Genomic DNA, 14,555 nt, shown 5'->3' on the forward strand with positions numbered 1-14,555 from the left:
AAGATCTTTTAATGCGTTAAGCCCCATGCACACACTCAACAGCGGTCTTTTACGCCTCATCTACACGGGTAGATGAGGCTGCGATCCAGCGGCTCGATTAGCCGCCGGATCGCCTCTTCCGCGTCCCCGCGCGTGCCCGCCGCGTCCCTGCCGGATTCGATTCCCCGCTCATCCCCGTTTATCTTCCGCTCGATTCCCTGCCATTGTCCCCTCACGGGAATCGGCGGTGGGGAGATCCGTCCTGTCCGATCTGCATCAGCGGCTCGATTGATAAGCCACATCGCCTCCGCATCTACGCGTGTAGATGCGGCTTTAGGCTCTCACAACTTTTCTTGTGAAACACCTAAAAAAAAAAAAATCTCTTGCTAGTGTTCAAGCAGCTGATAAGACCTTTAAGAAGTCAATCCACATGTTGAATGGACTTCTTATCAGTCTTATCAGCTGCTTGAACAATAGCAAGAGATTTTTTTTTTAGGTGTTTCACAAGAAAAGTTGTGAGAGCCTAAAATATCACTGTTGAGTGTGTGTATGGGGCTTTAGTCATGTCTTTATTTACCTCTAAGTTTTTCAAAAGCATTAGCCACTAAGCTCACTATGTGTCCGTACACACTCCAAGCGTGCACAGAAGTCCCATAATGCCTGCCAACTACTCTTTAGTGATCAGGCATCCTGGGAAACTCACTCCTGCAGTAAGACATTGGTTCTCTTGGGGAGAAAATAGGTGCAAACTGATGAAACTAGTTGGGACATTTCAAATTTTCCAGTGAAGTGACAAGCATGTGGTAAAGATCAAGCTGCAACCGTTGGAGTGATTGAGCAACAACAACTATATAAAACGTTCACATCATGCAGTTTACTAATCAAAAGTAGTTAATCAGGATACTCACCTGAGATATTTTTGATAGCTCTGATATTGCTTGCTTGTTACCAGGCTCCAGTTTCAAAACCATTTCAAAATCTACAAGACCAAGTATGTATTGAAACACTTTTAATCTTTTTGTATTTGAGATGAATTTGTATGTGAAAATAAAGTTCAATGATGTGAATAAAATTACACCCACCTTTTGCATGTTGTCATGTGGTGCACACTGTGTGACAACACACTCAAACCACTGCTGGTTGAAATTTATTTGGGGGTTAATATGTCCCTTCAAACCAATGATTTGCAGTGCAGTGTGCTAAACAAAATGTACAGTCAGCAGCACTTTGACAAGTGATATAGAAATAAAGCCACACTCCATAATGTTGCAGTACATTTGACAAGTTTGAGCCCTTAACCTTGCCACACACTGGGGGATTAGTTTGCTTTATTGCATATTTGCATCAGTAAATCACTTGTGCTGTTGGTAAAGTCTTCATTCTGACAGAAATGTCTAAGATCAAATCTGCCAGTGTGTTGTCAGCATAACAGCTCAGTTTTGTTGTCAGCATAACAGCAACAGATTTGTTTTTACTGACTGCCGGCAATCAGCAAAGCGCTGCTGCACAAGTAATCCTATGGCAGTGATGGCAAACCTTTTAGAAGCCAAGTGCCCAAACTGCAACCCAAAATTCCCTAACTTATCACAGAGTGCCAACATGCCAATTTATACTAAATACTCCAGCTTTAGTAAATAAAAAAAAAAAAAAAAAAAAAAACACATTTACATTAAAGGTCACTAAAAATAAAATGCAGAAATTGTCGGTGCCTTACAAAAAGTCGTAATCACAGGGACAGACAGCGACATCAGCGCGCGCGCGCGAGAGAGAGAGACAGCTACACCAGGGAGGAGAGAGAGACAGCTACACCAGGGAGGAGAGAGAGACAGCCACACCAGGGAGAGAGACAGCCACACCAGGGAGGAGAGAGAGAGAGACAGCCACACCAGGGAGGAGAGAGAGAGAGACAGCCACACCAGGGAGGAGAGGGAGAGAGACAGCCACACCAGGGAGGAGAGGGAGAGAAAGAAAGCTACACCAAGAGGGAGAGAGAGACAGATAGCAACACCAGGGGGAGGGGGGGGGAGAGACAGATAGCAACACTAGGGGGGAGAGAGAGACAGATAGCAACACCAGGGGGGAGAGAGAGACAGATAGCAACACCAGGGGAGAGAGAGAGACAGATAGCAACACCAGGGGGGAGAGAGAGAGACAGATAGAAACACCAGGGGGCAGAGAGAGACAGATAGCCACACCAGGGGGGGGGGGGGCAGAGACAGATAGCCACACCAGGGGGGAGGGCAGAGACAGATAGCCACACCAGGGGGGGGACAGAGATTGATAGCCACACCAGGGGGGGACAGAGACAGATAGCCACACTGGGGGGGGGGGGGGGTAGACAGAGACAGATAGCCACACCCGGGGGGGGGCGGCAGTGACAGATAGCCACACCAGGGGGGGGGGGGGGGGGGGGGGGGCAGTGACAGCCACACCAGGGGAGAGAGATAGCCACACCAGGGGGGACAGATACAGATAGCCACACCAGGGGGGACAGAGACAGATAGCCACACCCGGGGGGGGGGGGGGGCAGTGACAGATAGCCACACCAGGGGGGGGGGGGCGACAGAGACATCCACACCAGGTGGGACAACGACAGCCACACCAGGGGGGGGGGGCAGAGACAGATAGCCACACCAGGGGGGACAAAGACAGATAGCCATACCAGGGGGGTACAGAGACAGCCACACCTGGGGGGGAGAGACAGCAACACAGAGAGTAGGGAAACAGGGGGACAATGGAAACAGCCTGAACTTACCAAGCCTATTCAGGCATGCATGAATCACAGCCCATTAATCACACTGCAGCTCAGGAATCTGCAGTATCCTGGGACAGCACATGAGGGTTACACACACAGAGAGTCCTGAAAGACCCCGCTGTGCTCTGCAGGCTGACTTACAAGCGCCTGTTTCCCAGTGTTGAAGAAAAAACTATATATTTCAGTCAGGCACTTATGAGTCAGCCTACAGAGCACAGCGGGGTTCTCTGTTTGTGGTCAGGCTGCTTCTGTCGCCGTTCGGACTGTGAGGGGAAATGCAAAATATTTTTGCAGGATATATATATATAATATATATATATATATATATATATATATATATATATATATATTAGATAGAGCGGTGGCGACGGGGCAGCATGCGTGTCCACAGAAATAGCCCTGCGTGCCACCTCGGGCACGCGTGCCATATTTTCGCCACCGCTGTCCTATGGGATTACTTACACTACAGTGATCCTGACGTATTTTCAATTTCGGACGATCGCAAACATGCTGCATGTAGCAATTTCCAGGGATTACATCGCAATTCTCACACACTAAAATGAGAATCGCAAAACGCTATCGGCAAAAAAAAATAAATCACAGAACACAGTAATACAAAGTCGTGATAGCAATTGGTAGGCAATTGCAATCGCTATTTGCAGTTCCAAATGTGAATGGGGGCCAATGAAAATAAAACAAGGCCAAGCAGCAAGACAAAGGACTCTTGTACAGCAATTTGTGCATTGGAGTTTCTGGATAAAATGACAATTATTTCCAATTACAATGATAAGCCACTAAATTTCACGAAGCAGTTCGGAAGCAGTGCTGAAGCGGGGCGCTGTCATAGCAGCAATACTATGCTGCGCGCCCCACGTAACGGTATTTCGGGGCTCTGGCGGTTGCCAGACCCTGAATTATATCTCCCTCCAAGTAGCTACAACTTGGAGGGGGAATAGTATTTAACGCCACTGGGGAGTTTAGCGGCAGCAGGGAGAGCAGTCATTGGACTCTCCATGCGCCAAACTGCCCGGCACCGGAATAACGTGCCCCTAAATTTCACCCTAGCCAGAAGGTACTATTTATGTTATTATTATTTATATAGCACCGACATATTACGCAGCGCTGTGCAGAGTATATATTGTCTTGCCACTTAACTGTCCCTCAGAGGGGCTTACAATCAGTCATATGTCTATGTATGTATCGTAGTCTAGGGCCAATTTACGGGGAAGCCAATTAACTTGTCTGTATGGTTTTTTTTTGTGGATGTAGGAAGAACCCGGAGTGCCTAGAAGAAACCCACACAGACACGGGGATATACAAACTCCCTGCAGATAGTGTCCTGGTTGGAATTCGAACTGTGGACCCAGAGCTGCAAGTGCTAACCACTATGCCACTGTGCTGTGACAGGAAATGCATTTAGAGGGTGAACTTTATACCTGCAGGAAGTAGGTGTTAATTGACCCTGCACAGCCAATCAAAACTTTTATCATGTAATAAAATCATTGCTCAGCTATAATTTTTTTTTTTTGAGTGGGGTACCTTGCAATGCAAATCTGCCCCCCTTCTGCAAAAGCAGTGAGTCCAATGCAGATGGAAATAGGAACTCTTCTAAAATACTCCTGATCTGATGGGCACACCTAGGGAGAGGAGGCTATAAGGGCTATCTGATTGCTTGAATAACAAAGCAATCCAATAATTAACACCTCTCTCTCTTCTTTACATCCAAGATTAAAATCCCATTCATACTAAATGTTCAGTAGGGTGCCCTACCCTGTGCCTCCTAACGGACGCGTTATTGTAGCTTATGGAGTTTTATTAAATCTACCACAATTTATTCATTTTAACTGATATTTTTAGCATATTAATTAGTGTTTACAGGATTCTGTTAAGAAGGTGTATTTAAATGCAAGATGTCTTAATGTCTGTTACCTTCTTTTGCTTCCCTCAGCTTTCCAAGCATGATTCTTGCAGTTCCCCTCCTGGCATAAGCTTTCCCATATGTTGTATCGAGATTGATGGCGCATGTGCAATCTTCCTCTGCTTCTTTGTATCTGAAAAACAAACAAGCCACTATTCTAAAAAAAAATCCTTTATCAAAAGGGTATTTCAAAAGCTTCATCACTAGAAAACTTCTTAGAGCAATGACTGCTATGTCATAGTTATTTGTACACTGACTGACCTTTTACCTTTTGACCTCTAATGCTTTGGAAGACATTTTCACTTCAATATGAAAATAAAGTAGATTCAGTTAGCGTTCCTATGATGTTTGTATTAACACATACAAAGAAATCAATAAAAGAGTTACCATACTTGGAAAGTTCTCAGTAGTTGCTGAAATCTTGTTGGACTCTAGGAACGTAATTAGCAATTATAGGTAGGCAATGGAATTTTCCAAGGACCTTTGAAAGGTTCCTGTGGATTCTCCTCAAAGTAAACATAAGGGGGAAACAAAGCATAAAATAAATGCTTACCAACATGATGTATAGGCTCTCCTGACACCTCCTTACTTTGTTTGGTGTTGTCTCTGTAGCCACCATTTGGAACTCTGGTGAGCACATTCACAGTCCATCCGTGCATCCTCTCTGTATGGGCTTCCACATGACTGTGTGGAGTGGCCATCACATGTGCAATTCTGATTCTTGCCAAACGGTGTATGCCCATGATAAATGGGGGAATATAGAGTAACGGTGCTCAGAATGTAGACTACAGTGGCAAGACCAAGGGGAGGGTAAACACAGTAAGTATATCTGTTATAATTTGTTCTCCCTCGGGTTCACGCTAATGTGACCCTGAAGAAAACGTGGACAATATAAACAAAGCAATAATTACCTACATAATAAGAGCAAGCATACAGTGAAAACAGCATCACACGATGAGTTATTATTGCTCTGGTTTACTGCAGGGTCAATTTAAAATAAGTAGAATGTTGTGGGTAGACTGCTGTTTCCCCCCAGTAAACCACCAGTGATCTATTTAAGAGACTGTATACATGAAACAGTGCAGTTGCAGTGCAAACCCTACATGCAAATAAATTACATGCAAGCCATGTCAGGCACTGTAAACACAAAAATCCAAACTCAGAAGAACAGAATATGTTGCAAATGGGAAACCCATAAGTAGTGCAAACATGGCTGAATCGTGGCTATTGAGTACACAAGTTCTTATGGTACTTGTACTGTACTGAAGCATGGTAAAGTAAAAAAGCTAATTTGGTGACCGATTTCCTTTAATTTCTCACAGGATAAAGAGGCTCCAGTACAGCTTTAAAAAATAGGAAGCGGTGTTAAAAATGTAAAAAGCTTAATTTGGGACTGGTTTATCTGTGCTCTGTCCACAACCTTCTCCTGATCCAGTGTGCTATGTCCTTGTAACACAGCCGTGCCCAACCTACGGCCCGCGGGCCATTTGTGGCCCGCGAAGCCAGTTTCTGTGGCCCGCGCGGTGTCTGTCTGCGGAGGGGGAGAAGATCGGGTGGTATTGCGTAGTATCGGCACTAGGCGGGATGCGCATACACCAGCGTGTGCTCGTATTCAGCCCTGGGTAGCGCTGCGATAGTCAGAAAGCCTCGCTCATTGGTTACTGCAGGAACCTTCCTCCAATAGGAATCAGCCTAATTCCTATTGGAGGAAGGTTCCTGCAGTAACCAATGAGCGAGGCTTTCTAACTATCCCAGCACTACCCGGGGCTGAATACAAGCACACGCTGGTGTATGCGCGTCCCGCCGAGTGCCATACTATGCAATACCACCCGATCCTCTCCTTCTCCGCAGGACACCGCGGGCAGACACTGGGGCACACGCTGTGACAGCCCCCTCAGCCCCACACAGAGCTGACAGCCTCCTCAGCCCCACAGAGCTGACAGCCTCCTCAGCCCCACACAGAGCTGACAGCCTCCTCAGCCCCACACAGAGCTGACAGCCTCCTCAGCCCCACACAGAGCTGACAGCCTCCTCAGCCCCACAAAGAGCTGACAGCCTCCTCAGCCCCACAAAGAGCTGACAGCCTCCTCAGCCCCACAAAGAGCTGACAGCCTCCTCAGCCCCACAAAGAGCTGACAGCCTCCTCAGCCCCACAAAGAGCTGACAGCCTCCTCAGCCCCACACAGAGCTGACAGCCTCCTCAGCCCCACACAGAGCTGACAGCCTCCTCAGCCCCACACAGAGCTGACAGCCTCCTCAGCCCCACACAGAGCTGACAGCCTCCTCAGCCCCACACAGAGCTGACAGCCTCCTCAGCCCCACACAGAGCTGACAGCCTCCTCAGCCCCACACAGAGCTGACAGCCTCCTCAGCCCCACACAGAGCTGACAGCCTCCTCAGCCCCACACAGAGCTGACAGCCTCCTCAGCCCCACACAGAGATTACAGCCTCCTCAGCCCCACACAGAGATTACAGCCTCCTCAGCCAGCACACTACAGACCACGTGTGGGTAATTAGGCCTCTGTTCCTCCTCAGCAGAGCTGACAGCCTCCTCAGCCAGCACACTACAGGCCACGTGTGGGTAATTAGGCCTCTGTTCCTCCTCAGCAGAGCTGACAGCCTCCTCAGCCAGCACACTACAGGCCACTCTGATACAACTGCTGCATTAATCTGCCCTGTGCATACACCCAGGTACCGTACTGGACTCCGATACCATTGCTGCATTAATCTGCCCTGCGCATACACCCAAACAGCCACAACTGGTGAGTACAACAATTCTTATATTGTCGTTTTCTTTCCTTTTCCAACACCATGTTAACTGTTACTAGAAAAACGTTAAACGTTTTACATCGAAATTTTGTATGCATGTGTTCCGGCCCTCGAGATTTTTCATGATTTGAAGTTCGGCCCTCGGGCCAAAAAAGGTTGAGCACCACTGTTGTAACACATCACACTGCCACCTGGAGGTCATATGTGGCTAAGCTCCCACTCACCCTCCCTTCCATTGTGGTCAATGGAAGGCAACATAACACAGGTTTGGGGGAGCATGTTACTGATTGTAAAGTTTCCAAGGAGTACAAAAGGAAGCCGGTCTGTCATGTAATTGCAGTTATGGCCACACAAGTGATGTGACTACTGCAATAAAGGACTAAATAACGCTAGTGCAAATTTCTTCTAAAGAGTACAAAAGGAAGCCGGTCTGTCATGTAATTGCAATGATGGCCACACAAGTGATGTGACTACAACAATAAAGAACTAAATAATGCTAGTGCAAATGTATTCTTTGTAAAAACCATCACATAGTTCACTGACAATTAGGGGATTGAATGATGCTGTACACCACCAAGCAGGAGCATGGACATACAGGAAACATGGAGTACATAGAGCATGAGTTGCTATTTCATCTTCTGTTCAAAGCAGTGCATGGCATGTAAAGGTTTATAAGTATTGGGTCTAATCAGGGATCTCCCAGAGATCACTACTCTGCCATCATATAACTACACAAATATAATCCCTTATGATGTATTAAAGATGTTGCTTTTATAGTTACCATAGATCTGCCACATACAGTCAGGCATGGCCGGTTTAAGCAACAATGGGGCCCCAGGGCAAAATAAACCTGGGGGGCCCCCAACAGATACCCCGGAACAAAAATCGGCATTAAGGGACCTTTTTTGCAGCTGGTATAGTCAGGGTGTGAAGCCCCAATCGGTCGGAGCTCCACATTCTGGCTATCCCAGCCTGCATGGGGGACAAGGGGTTAAAACATTTCAGGAGGGGGGACCTCACATAATTAAAAAAAAAAAAAATGTTCCCACACTAAAAAATTGGGAAAATAGGAAAAAATGCCAGGGATCTTCATACAACCATAATGCGGTTGCGCCAAAGCGCTGCGGCTGCATATGGACCCCCTGGAAACCCCGTCAGGAAATGTATTGCTCTTTCTTTTGATACATGTAAAATTACACTACCGGTTTGCTACTAAAAGTGACATTTACCGCATTTAAAATTATACTTTTTTCCTTCAAAACTTTAACATTGATTTTCTCAAAAACTATAAGGTCTTTTTGAAAAATAGTTTTTTCCTCTAATTCCTTAACATATCCTGCAAATTTAGGGTTTCTAGCATTTAAGGTGGATTTGCTATTAACCGCTAAATTCGGCGGGTTTTTAAATGTTTATTTTTTTTCCTTTGAAACTTTAAAGTTTATTTTCTCAAAAACTATAAGGTCTTTTTGAACATTTTTTCCCTCTTGTAGCCCCTGGGGGACCCTACAGGCTCTGGGGCAATTGCCTCCTTTGCCTCTATGGTAGCGCCGGCCCTGCATACAGTGATGGGAGATTGACAGCCACCAAGCTGTGCAATGCATTGAACAGGATATTGATAGCAGAAGCAATAGTCTAAAGCCCCATACGCACTGAGGGATTGCTGTCACCCGGCAGGTATTGGTACTGATCCCTCAGCACACAGCCCATGCTGTACAGATGTGCCCCTAGCTAGTGACGCTTCTATTCCCATTGAGGGTTGGCAGAAGAACAAGTGGCGTACAATGGAGCAGTTTACCACGGGTGGGGTGAGACAGGCAAACAATGCGTTTTTTGCTTGTCGGGGATCGCCAAAGATCTGGCATGCTGAATCTTTACTAGTAGTTGGTCTGCCGCTTTATACATGCTGGATTTACTAAAGATTCTTTGGCCGAGGTGGTCTTTACTGTCCACCACAGAGGAGTTCAATCCAGCGTGTGTACGTAGTTTGATTCTCTTTCAGATTTCAGCAGAAACGTATATGTGAATCAGAATCAGTGGAGAAAGGTGGTAGACTAATTGCTGCTTCCCAGTTGATGCCTTGCTGATGGGCCACGACTGATCCATATATGCTTTAGTCACACAGACATAAGGGATGAGAGTGGTTATTTGGTCAGTCATGCCTCCTTTAGACTGATTGGAAGGAGTGAGCAGCTGCTAGAGAAGACATGAGGATCTATAAATTGGTGCAGTAGCCATTTTCCTTTTTTCTATCTTTAAAAAACAGCAACTTTTTGAAAACATGTACATACAACTAATATAAAGTGTGTATAAAATATGTGCCTGGACTTGGGCTTTTATGTACAACACTTACTTTTGAATCTTGAGATATGCCATGGCTCGGTTGGCTGGGAGCAGTGCATTAGTACTGTCTGCCGCAATGCCTTGTGTATAGCACTCAGTAGCAGCTTCATATTTTCCTTCTTTAAAGTAAGCATTTCCCTGGAACATTGCAAGAGAGAATGTTACGTATGTACACAAGTGCTTCAAGGAAAAAACACAAGGGGCCATATGCAATTCACCTTCTCTCCTGAGTTTTCTCCTAGGAGATAATTTTCATCTTCTCCTTATAATAACTTTTAAGCATTTTACTGAAAAAGTACTTAAAAGTTGATGAAATGTACTATCAAAATTATTTGTAGTATTTTCTTGCTTGCTGGTGGTTTTAAATACATTTTATGACAAGATGTGAAAATATCACCCAGGAAAAAAAGGTGAATTGCATATAGGCCATTAGGTGCAACAGAAGACAATAGATTTTTGCAAACGGTGTAATTTTTTTAAACACTAAGGCTAATTTCACACCAGGACGTTGTGTTAGAGGGGGCGTTAAGGTCGCATAACGTCCCCCTAACTCAACGCCTGGTGGTGCTGAATCTGGACGTCAGAGTGAGCCGCGTTGTGCAGCTCACTCTGGCGTCAGTGATGCCGTGATGCGCACTCTTGTGCGCATGCGGCATCACGTGGTCCCGCCGGCCAATCGCCGCACAGAGCGGCTGCTCCAGGAAGTAAACACTGCACGTCATAACGTGCAGTGCATATTAATTAGCCATGTGCCTGGCCGCTCTCCGCTCCTCCCAAACATTACTGAGCATGTGCAAGCAGTCTAACGCGGCTCAGCCGCGTCCAAAGTACTGCATGCAGTACGTTGTCTTGTGACGCAGCGTTACAATGTAACGCAACGTCCGCACTGTGAACAGCCCCATTGATTTTTCATTACTGTGAGGTGGGCTGCGTTACAGGCTGCTCTAACGTGCGCCTGTAACGTCCCACTGTGAAACCAGCCTAAAAGAATGACTAAATAAAATGTGTGGTAGTGAGCCAACAAAAGCCATAAGAATATCCAAAGTATCTTGCAGGGGCGAATAAAAAGGAGATACAGAGACACCGGGAGCCCAATGTCGTGTATTATCGTTGGGTCTGTTAAGTAATATATAGAACAAATTATATATACCGTACTCACAAGTCAGGGTTGCAGGCAAGGCAACCACTCGTGCTGGCATGTGAGGAAGTACCGTCCTCACTCTGCCTTTGTTGTAGGAAGGTCTATTGGTCGCAGCTCCAAAATAAAAAAAAATGGGTCTTTAAACCTTCAAGAAGTCTAGACCCTATACACTCCTTAATGGGAATGTATGTGCGTATAATCGGTAGGGGTAGGAGGCACCCAGGGTAATGATTTGCGTAATAGTAGTGTATAACTGTACACAAATATCTATATATAGGTAAGAATCTTACCTTAGTAGTGCCAAATTCAAAGATGCAAGATTTTCATTTAAAATATACCGGTATATGCTTTTTATTGTGCACATCAGACAACGCATTTTGCGGCTAACACCGCTTCATCAGGTCAAATTCAAGTGCTTTAAAAGAGGATTGACAGGGACTCAGAACTTTAATACATATACTATCTGACATAAAAATAGTCAAAAACTTTCAAAAAATATATATATATTAGAAGATGATATAAAAACATTGTTATAAAAACATTCTACAGCAACTTATAGATATCTATAAGTTGCTGTAGAATGTTTGTTTTTATAACAATGTTTTTATATTATCTTCTAATATATATATTTTTTAACAATTTCTTATGATTTTATGTTTTTATAACTATTTTTATGTCGGATAGTATATGTATTAAAGTTCTGAGTCCCTGTCAATCCTCTTTTAAGGCACTTGAATTTGACCTGATGAAGCGGTGTTAGCCGCGAAACGCATTGTCTGATGTGCACAATAAAAAGTATATATATTTTAAATGAAAATCTTGCATCTTTGAATTTGGCACTACTAAGGTAAGATTCTTACCTATATATAGATATTTGTATACAGTTATACACTACTATTACGCAAATCATTACCCTGGGCGCCTCCTACCCCTACCGATTATAAAAATATCCAAGGAGGTCAATATTCCTCTGAGTCTGTTTGGAGCTGTCCTACTGTGAAGCCTACATAAGACTAACCTCATATACGAAAACATATGGAAGACATGACTTCAGCTTCTTTTGCATTTACACAGGCCTCCCACTCACAACTGGACAATAAACACATTTTACATTAAAATAAATAAGCAAAAATTAGCGAAGCCTAAAACAAATCATAGACAAGGTTATCCATCTTACATAAAACTAATTGCACCAAATACCCTCTTCTGTGCAAAGCAGGCAGCTTTTCATATGCAGCTGACCAGTTACAGATACGATTTGTGAATAACAATTTGTTACATGAGGCCAGAATAACGGAACCAAAATATCTGTATCCTCCACCGACAAAAAATGGATCAGAATAGATGTTAAAAAGATAAAGCAGCAAATCAAGTGTACCAGGTCTTTCTGTACTACTGCCTGTTGTTTCAGCTTCTGGGCCTCTATGGCTCTCCTTTCCTCTTCAGACACAACAATTTCTTCTTTTACAACTTCCTTCTCCTGGGGAATAATTTCACAAGCTTCTAACTCCTAAAATGTAAGAACAAGAAATGTTAATATTGTACAATCCCTCCTAATGAATTCACCTATAGTTTCTGCGTGCACCCGTGCATCTCGTAATGCTCTGCTGCTCATTGTGAGACCAATACCCCATGCTTATGTCCTTGCATGTCATGCACTATGCACACTGATGTAATCTACATAGCAATGTGTAAGTGGCTCTCAACCCTCAGGCTATATGGGGTGGACACGGGTGAATTGGAGAGGGGAAAGGCCAGTAAACTGCGTATAACATTAAATTATGTGTTTTATATAAGCTGCGATGGATAGTTTACAGCTGACGTCAACCAAAGACTTTCCATCTCATCATGAAGGAAAGAAATTAGTACACAAACTAGTTTGTCACCTGAAGGATAAAAGTATGTAGCTGCTAACCTGCACTCACTACCTGATAATATGCAGACAGAGGAGAAAAGAGCAATGCAGGGCAAAACTAAACTAGTCTAATCTTGCGGGGTTTTTTTTTTACGGAATATGCATTCACAAAGAAAACACTTGTAAACTGTAGCAACAAAAGCTAACAAGTTAAACTTACTTTGTTTATTTTCTTTAGCTCGTTTGTGGCCTCAAAGTTCTCTGGATCAAGTTCTAGAACCTTTTCATAATCTATAAACGAATTCCAAATAAACAAGTAATATAAAAATAGTATTAGTAAAAATAAATAAATAAATAAATAAATAAAGGAAAATAAAAACAAAAACACAAACCACCTGAAACAGAAATAGCCAGAATCTTTCATATTTTTGTACAATAGGGAGAAAACAAGGCAATTTGTTAGAATACAGTTGTCATGACTTTTAAAGCGGTATTGTCACCAAAAAATCAAATTTCAACAGCAACTGGTCTGAGTGTATTAAGTGATAAAGAAGCTAATCCTGCATTCAAAACTTGCAAAAAATATGTTTCTGCTGTTATGGTTTGTAGTTATCACATACTTTAGGAGTACTGGCCCTAGTGCCAAACAGTGCCAAAGAGTTGAATGCTGGGAGTTCTTTTTATCTATAATATATTCCTCCTCTTCCATTTATTTCCCTGCCTAGTTGCTTATCAGAAACACCCTCTGATTACTTGTGTTTACAAGCAAGGCTGGGGTGACTCAGTGATTGGATGTGTAAATAAAAAAAGACAGTGCAGTTGTTAGTATACACCTCAGTGGGAGTGTCTGAAGACTCTGGGAGGAAAGCAGCTAATGAATACACAATGAACAAGAGAAGAGAGGGAGGAGGGAAACAAGAGTCAGGGAGGATATGATGTCAGCATTAGCTTGGCAAGATGGCCACTGCCTAGAATAGGATTTTCTGCTTTTCCTTTATAAAATTCACAGGAATCATTATGTGGATAGCACAATACATCTGTTATGTAAGTAGAAGTAGTATTTACCTACTTATATATGTTTTTTATTTCTAGGTTAGCATGGGTGTCGCTTGTTCTTTAAGGTGATCTCCAAGCAAATGTTTTTACCCACTATTCCACTCACTTTGATGCACAATGGAATAGTGACCAGAAACTTCAACACAATATGTGCACAAGAGAAGCTATGGTGTAGAATGGAAAAAAACAGGACCTGCAAACATGAAGCATAAAAGACTGCCAAGAAGGGGGTTATTTACTCCATCCACCACCCTCTCCACTGTACTCTGTACAGAGTCATGCATTAATAAAAAGACCAACCTTCCTTTGCGCCTCGTAAATTTTTTAATGCAAGTCGAGCCGCTCCCCTGCGAGCGTAGGCTTTTGGATAGTTTCGGTCTAGGGCAATAGCCAGATTGCAGTCTGATTCAGCAACAGCATACCTGCAGAATAGAGGGAAGGATTATTTTGCAGGTTAGCGAACTATGAAATATATAGACTATTAAAAAAAAGGAAAGACTTACTTCTTTAGCCTGAAGAAAGCCGAGGCTCGGTTTGTAGGTAAAACTGCATTATATGGATCTGCATTCATGCCTTTCGTGTAGCATTCCACAGCATCATCATATTTTCCTGCTCTAAAGTAATTATTTCCCTGCACAAAACAAAAGGGATTTCTGATATAAAACACACATTTACAAAAGTGATATAAAATACACATTATTAAGAAAAAAAAAGGGGGGGGGGCGGGGGGGAGGTCTACAGC

At 43.8% G+C, this 14,555-nt stretch overlaps 1 protein-coding gene across 2 annotated transcripts in view; it reads right to left on the minus strand.

Annotated features, from left to right (window-relative positions):
• RPAP3 (RNA polymerase II associated protein 3) overlaps nt 1-14,555 on the minus strand; it is a 63,298-nt gene that overhangs the window by 36,799 nt on the left and 11,944 nt on the right. For both annotated transcript variants that reach the window (XM_068276599.1, XM_068276598.1), the window contains exons 5-11: nt 14,317-14,444; nt 14,114-14,235; nt 12,978-13,048; nt 12,281-12,412; nt 9,772-9,899; nt 4,664-4,785; nt 888-958 (exon numbers count right to left, since the gene is read on the minus strand). In XM_068276599.1, the coding sequence (XP_068132700.1) occupies nt 888-958; nt 4,664-4,785; nt 9,772-9,899; nt 12,281-12,412; nt 12,978-13,048; nt 14,114-14,235; nt 14,317-14,444 (774 nt within the window). The remainder of the gene's footprint in view (nt 1-887; nt 959-4,663; nt 4,786-9,771; nt 9,900-12,280; nt 12,413-12,977; nt 13,049-14,113; nt 14,236-14,316; nt 14,445-14,555) is intronic.

The sequence above is a fragment of the Hyperolius riggenbachi genome, chromosome 3 (assembly GCF_040937935.1).
Source record: "Hyperolius riggenbachi isolate aHypRig1 chromosome 3, aHypRig1.pri, whole genome shotgun sequence".
NCBI lineage: Eukaryota > Metazoa > Chordata > Amphibia > Anura > Hyperoliidae > Hyperolius > Hyperolius riggenbachi.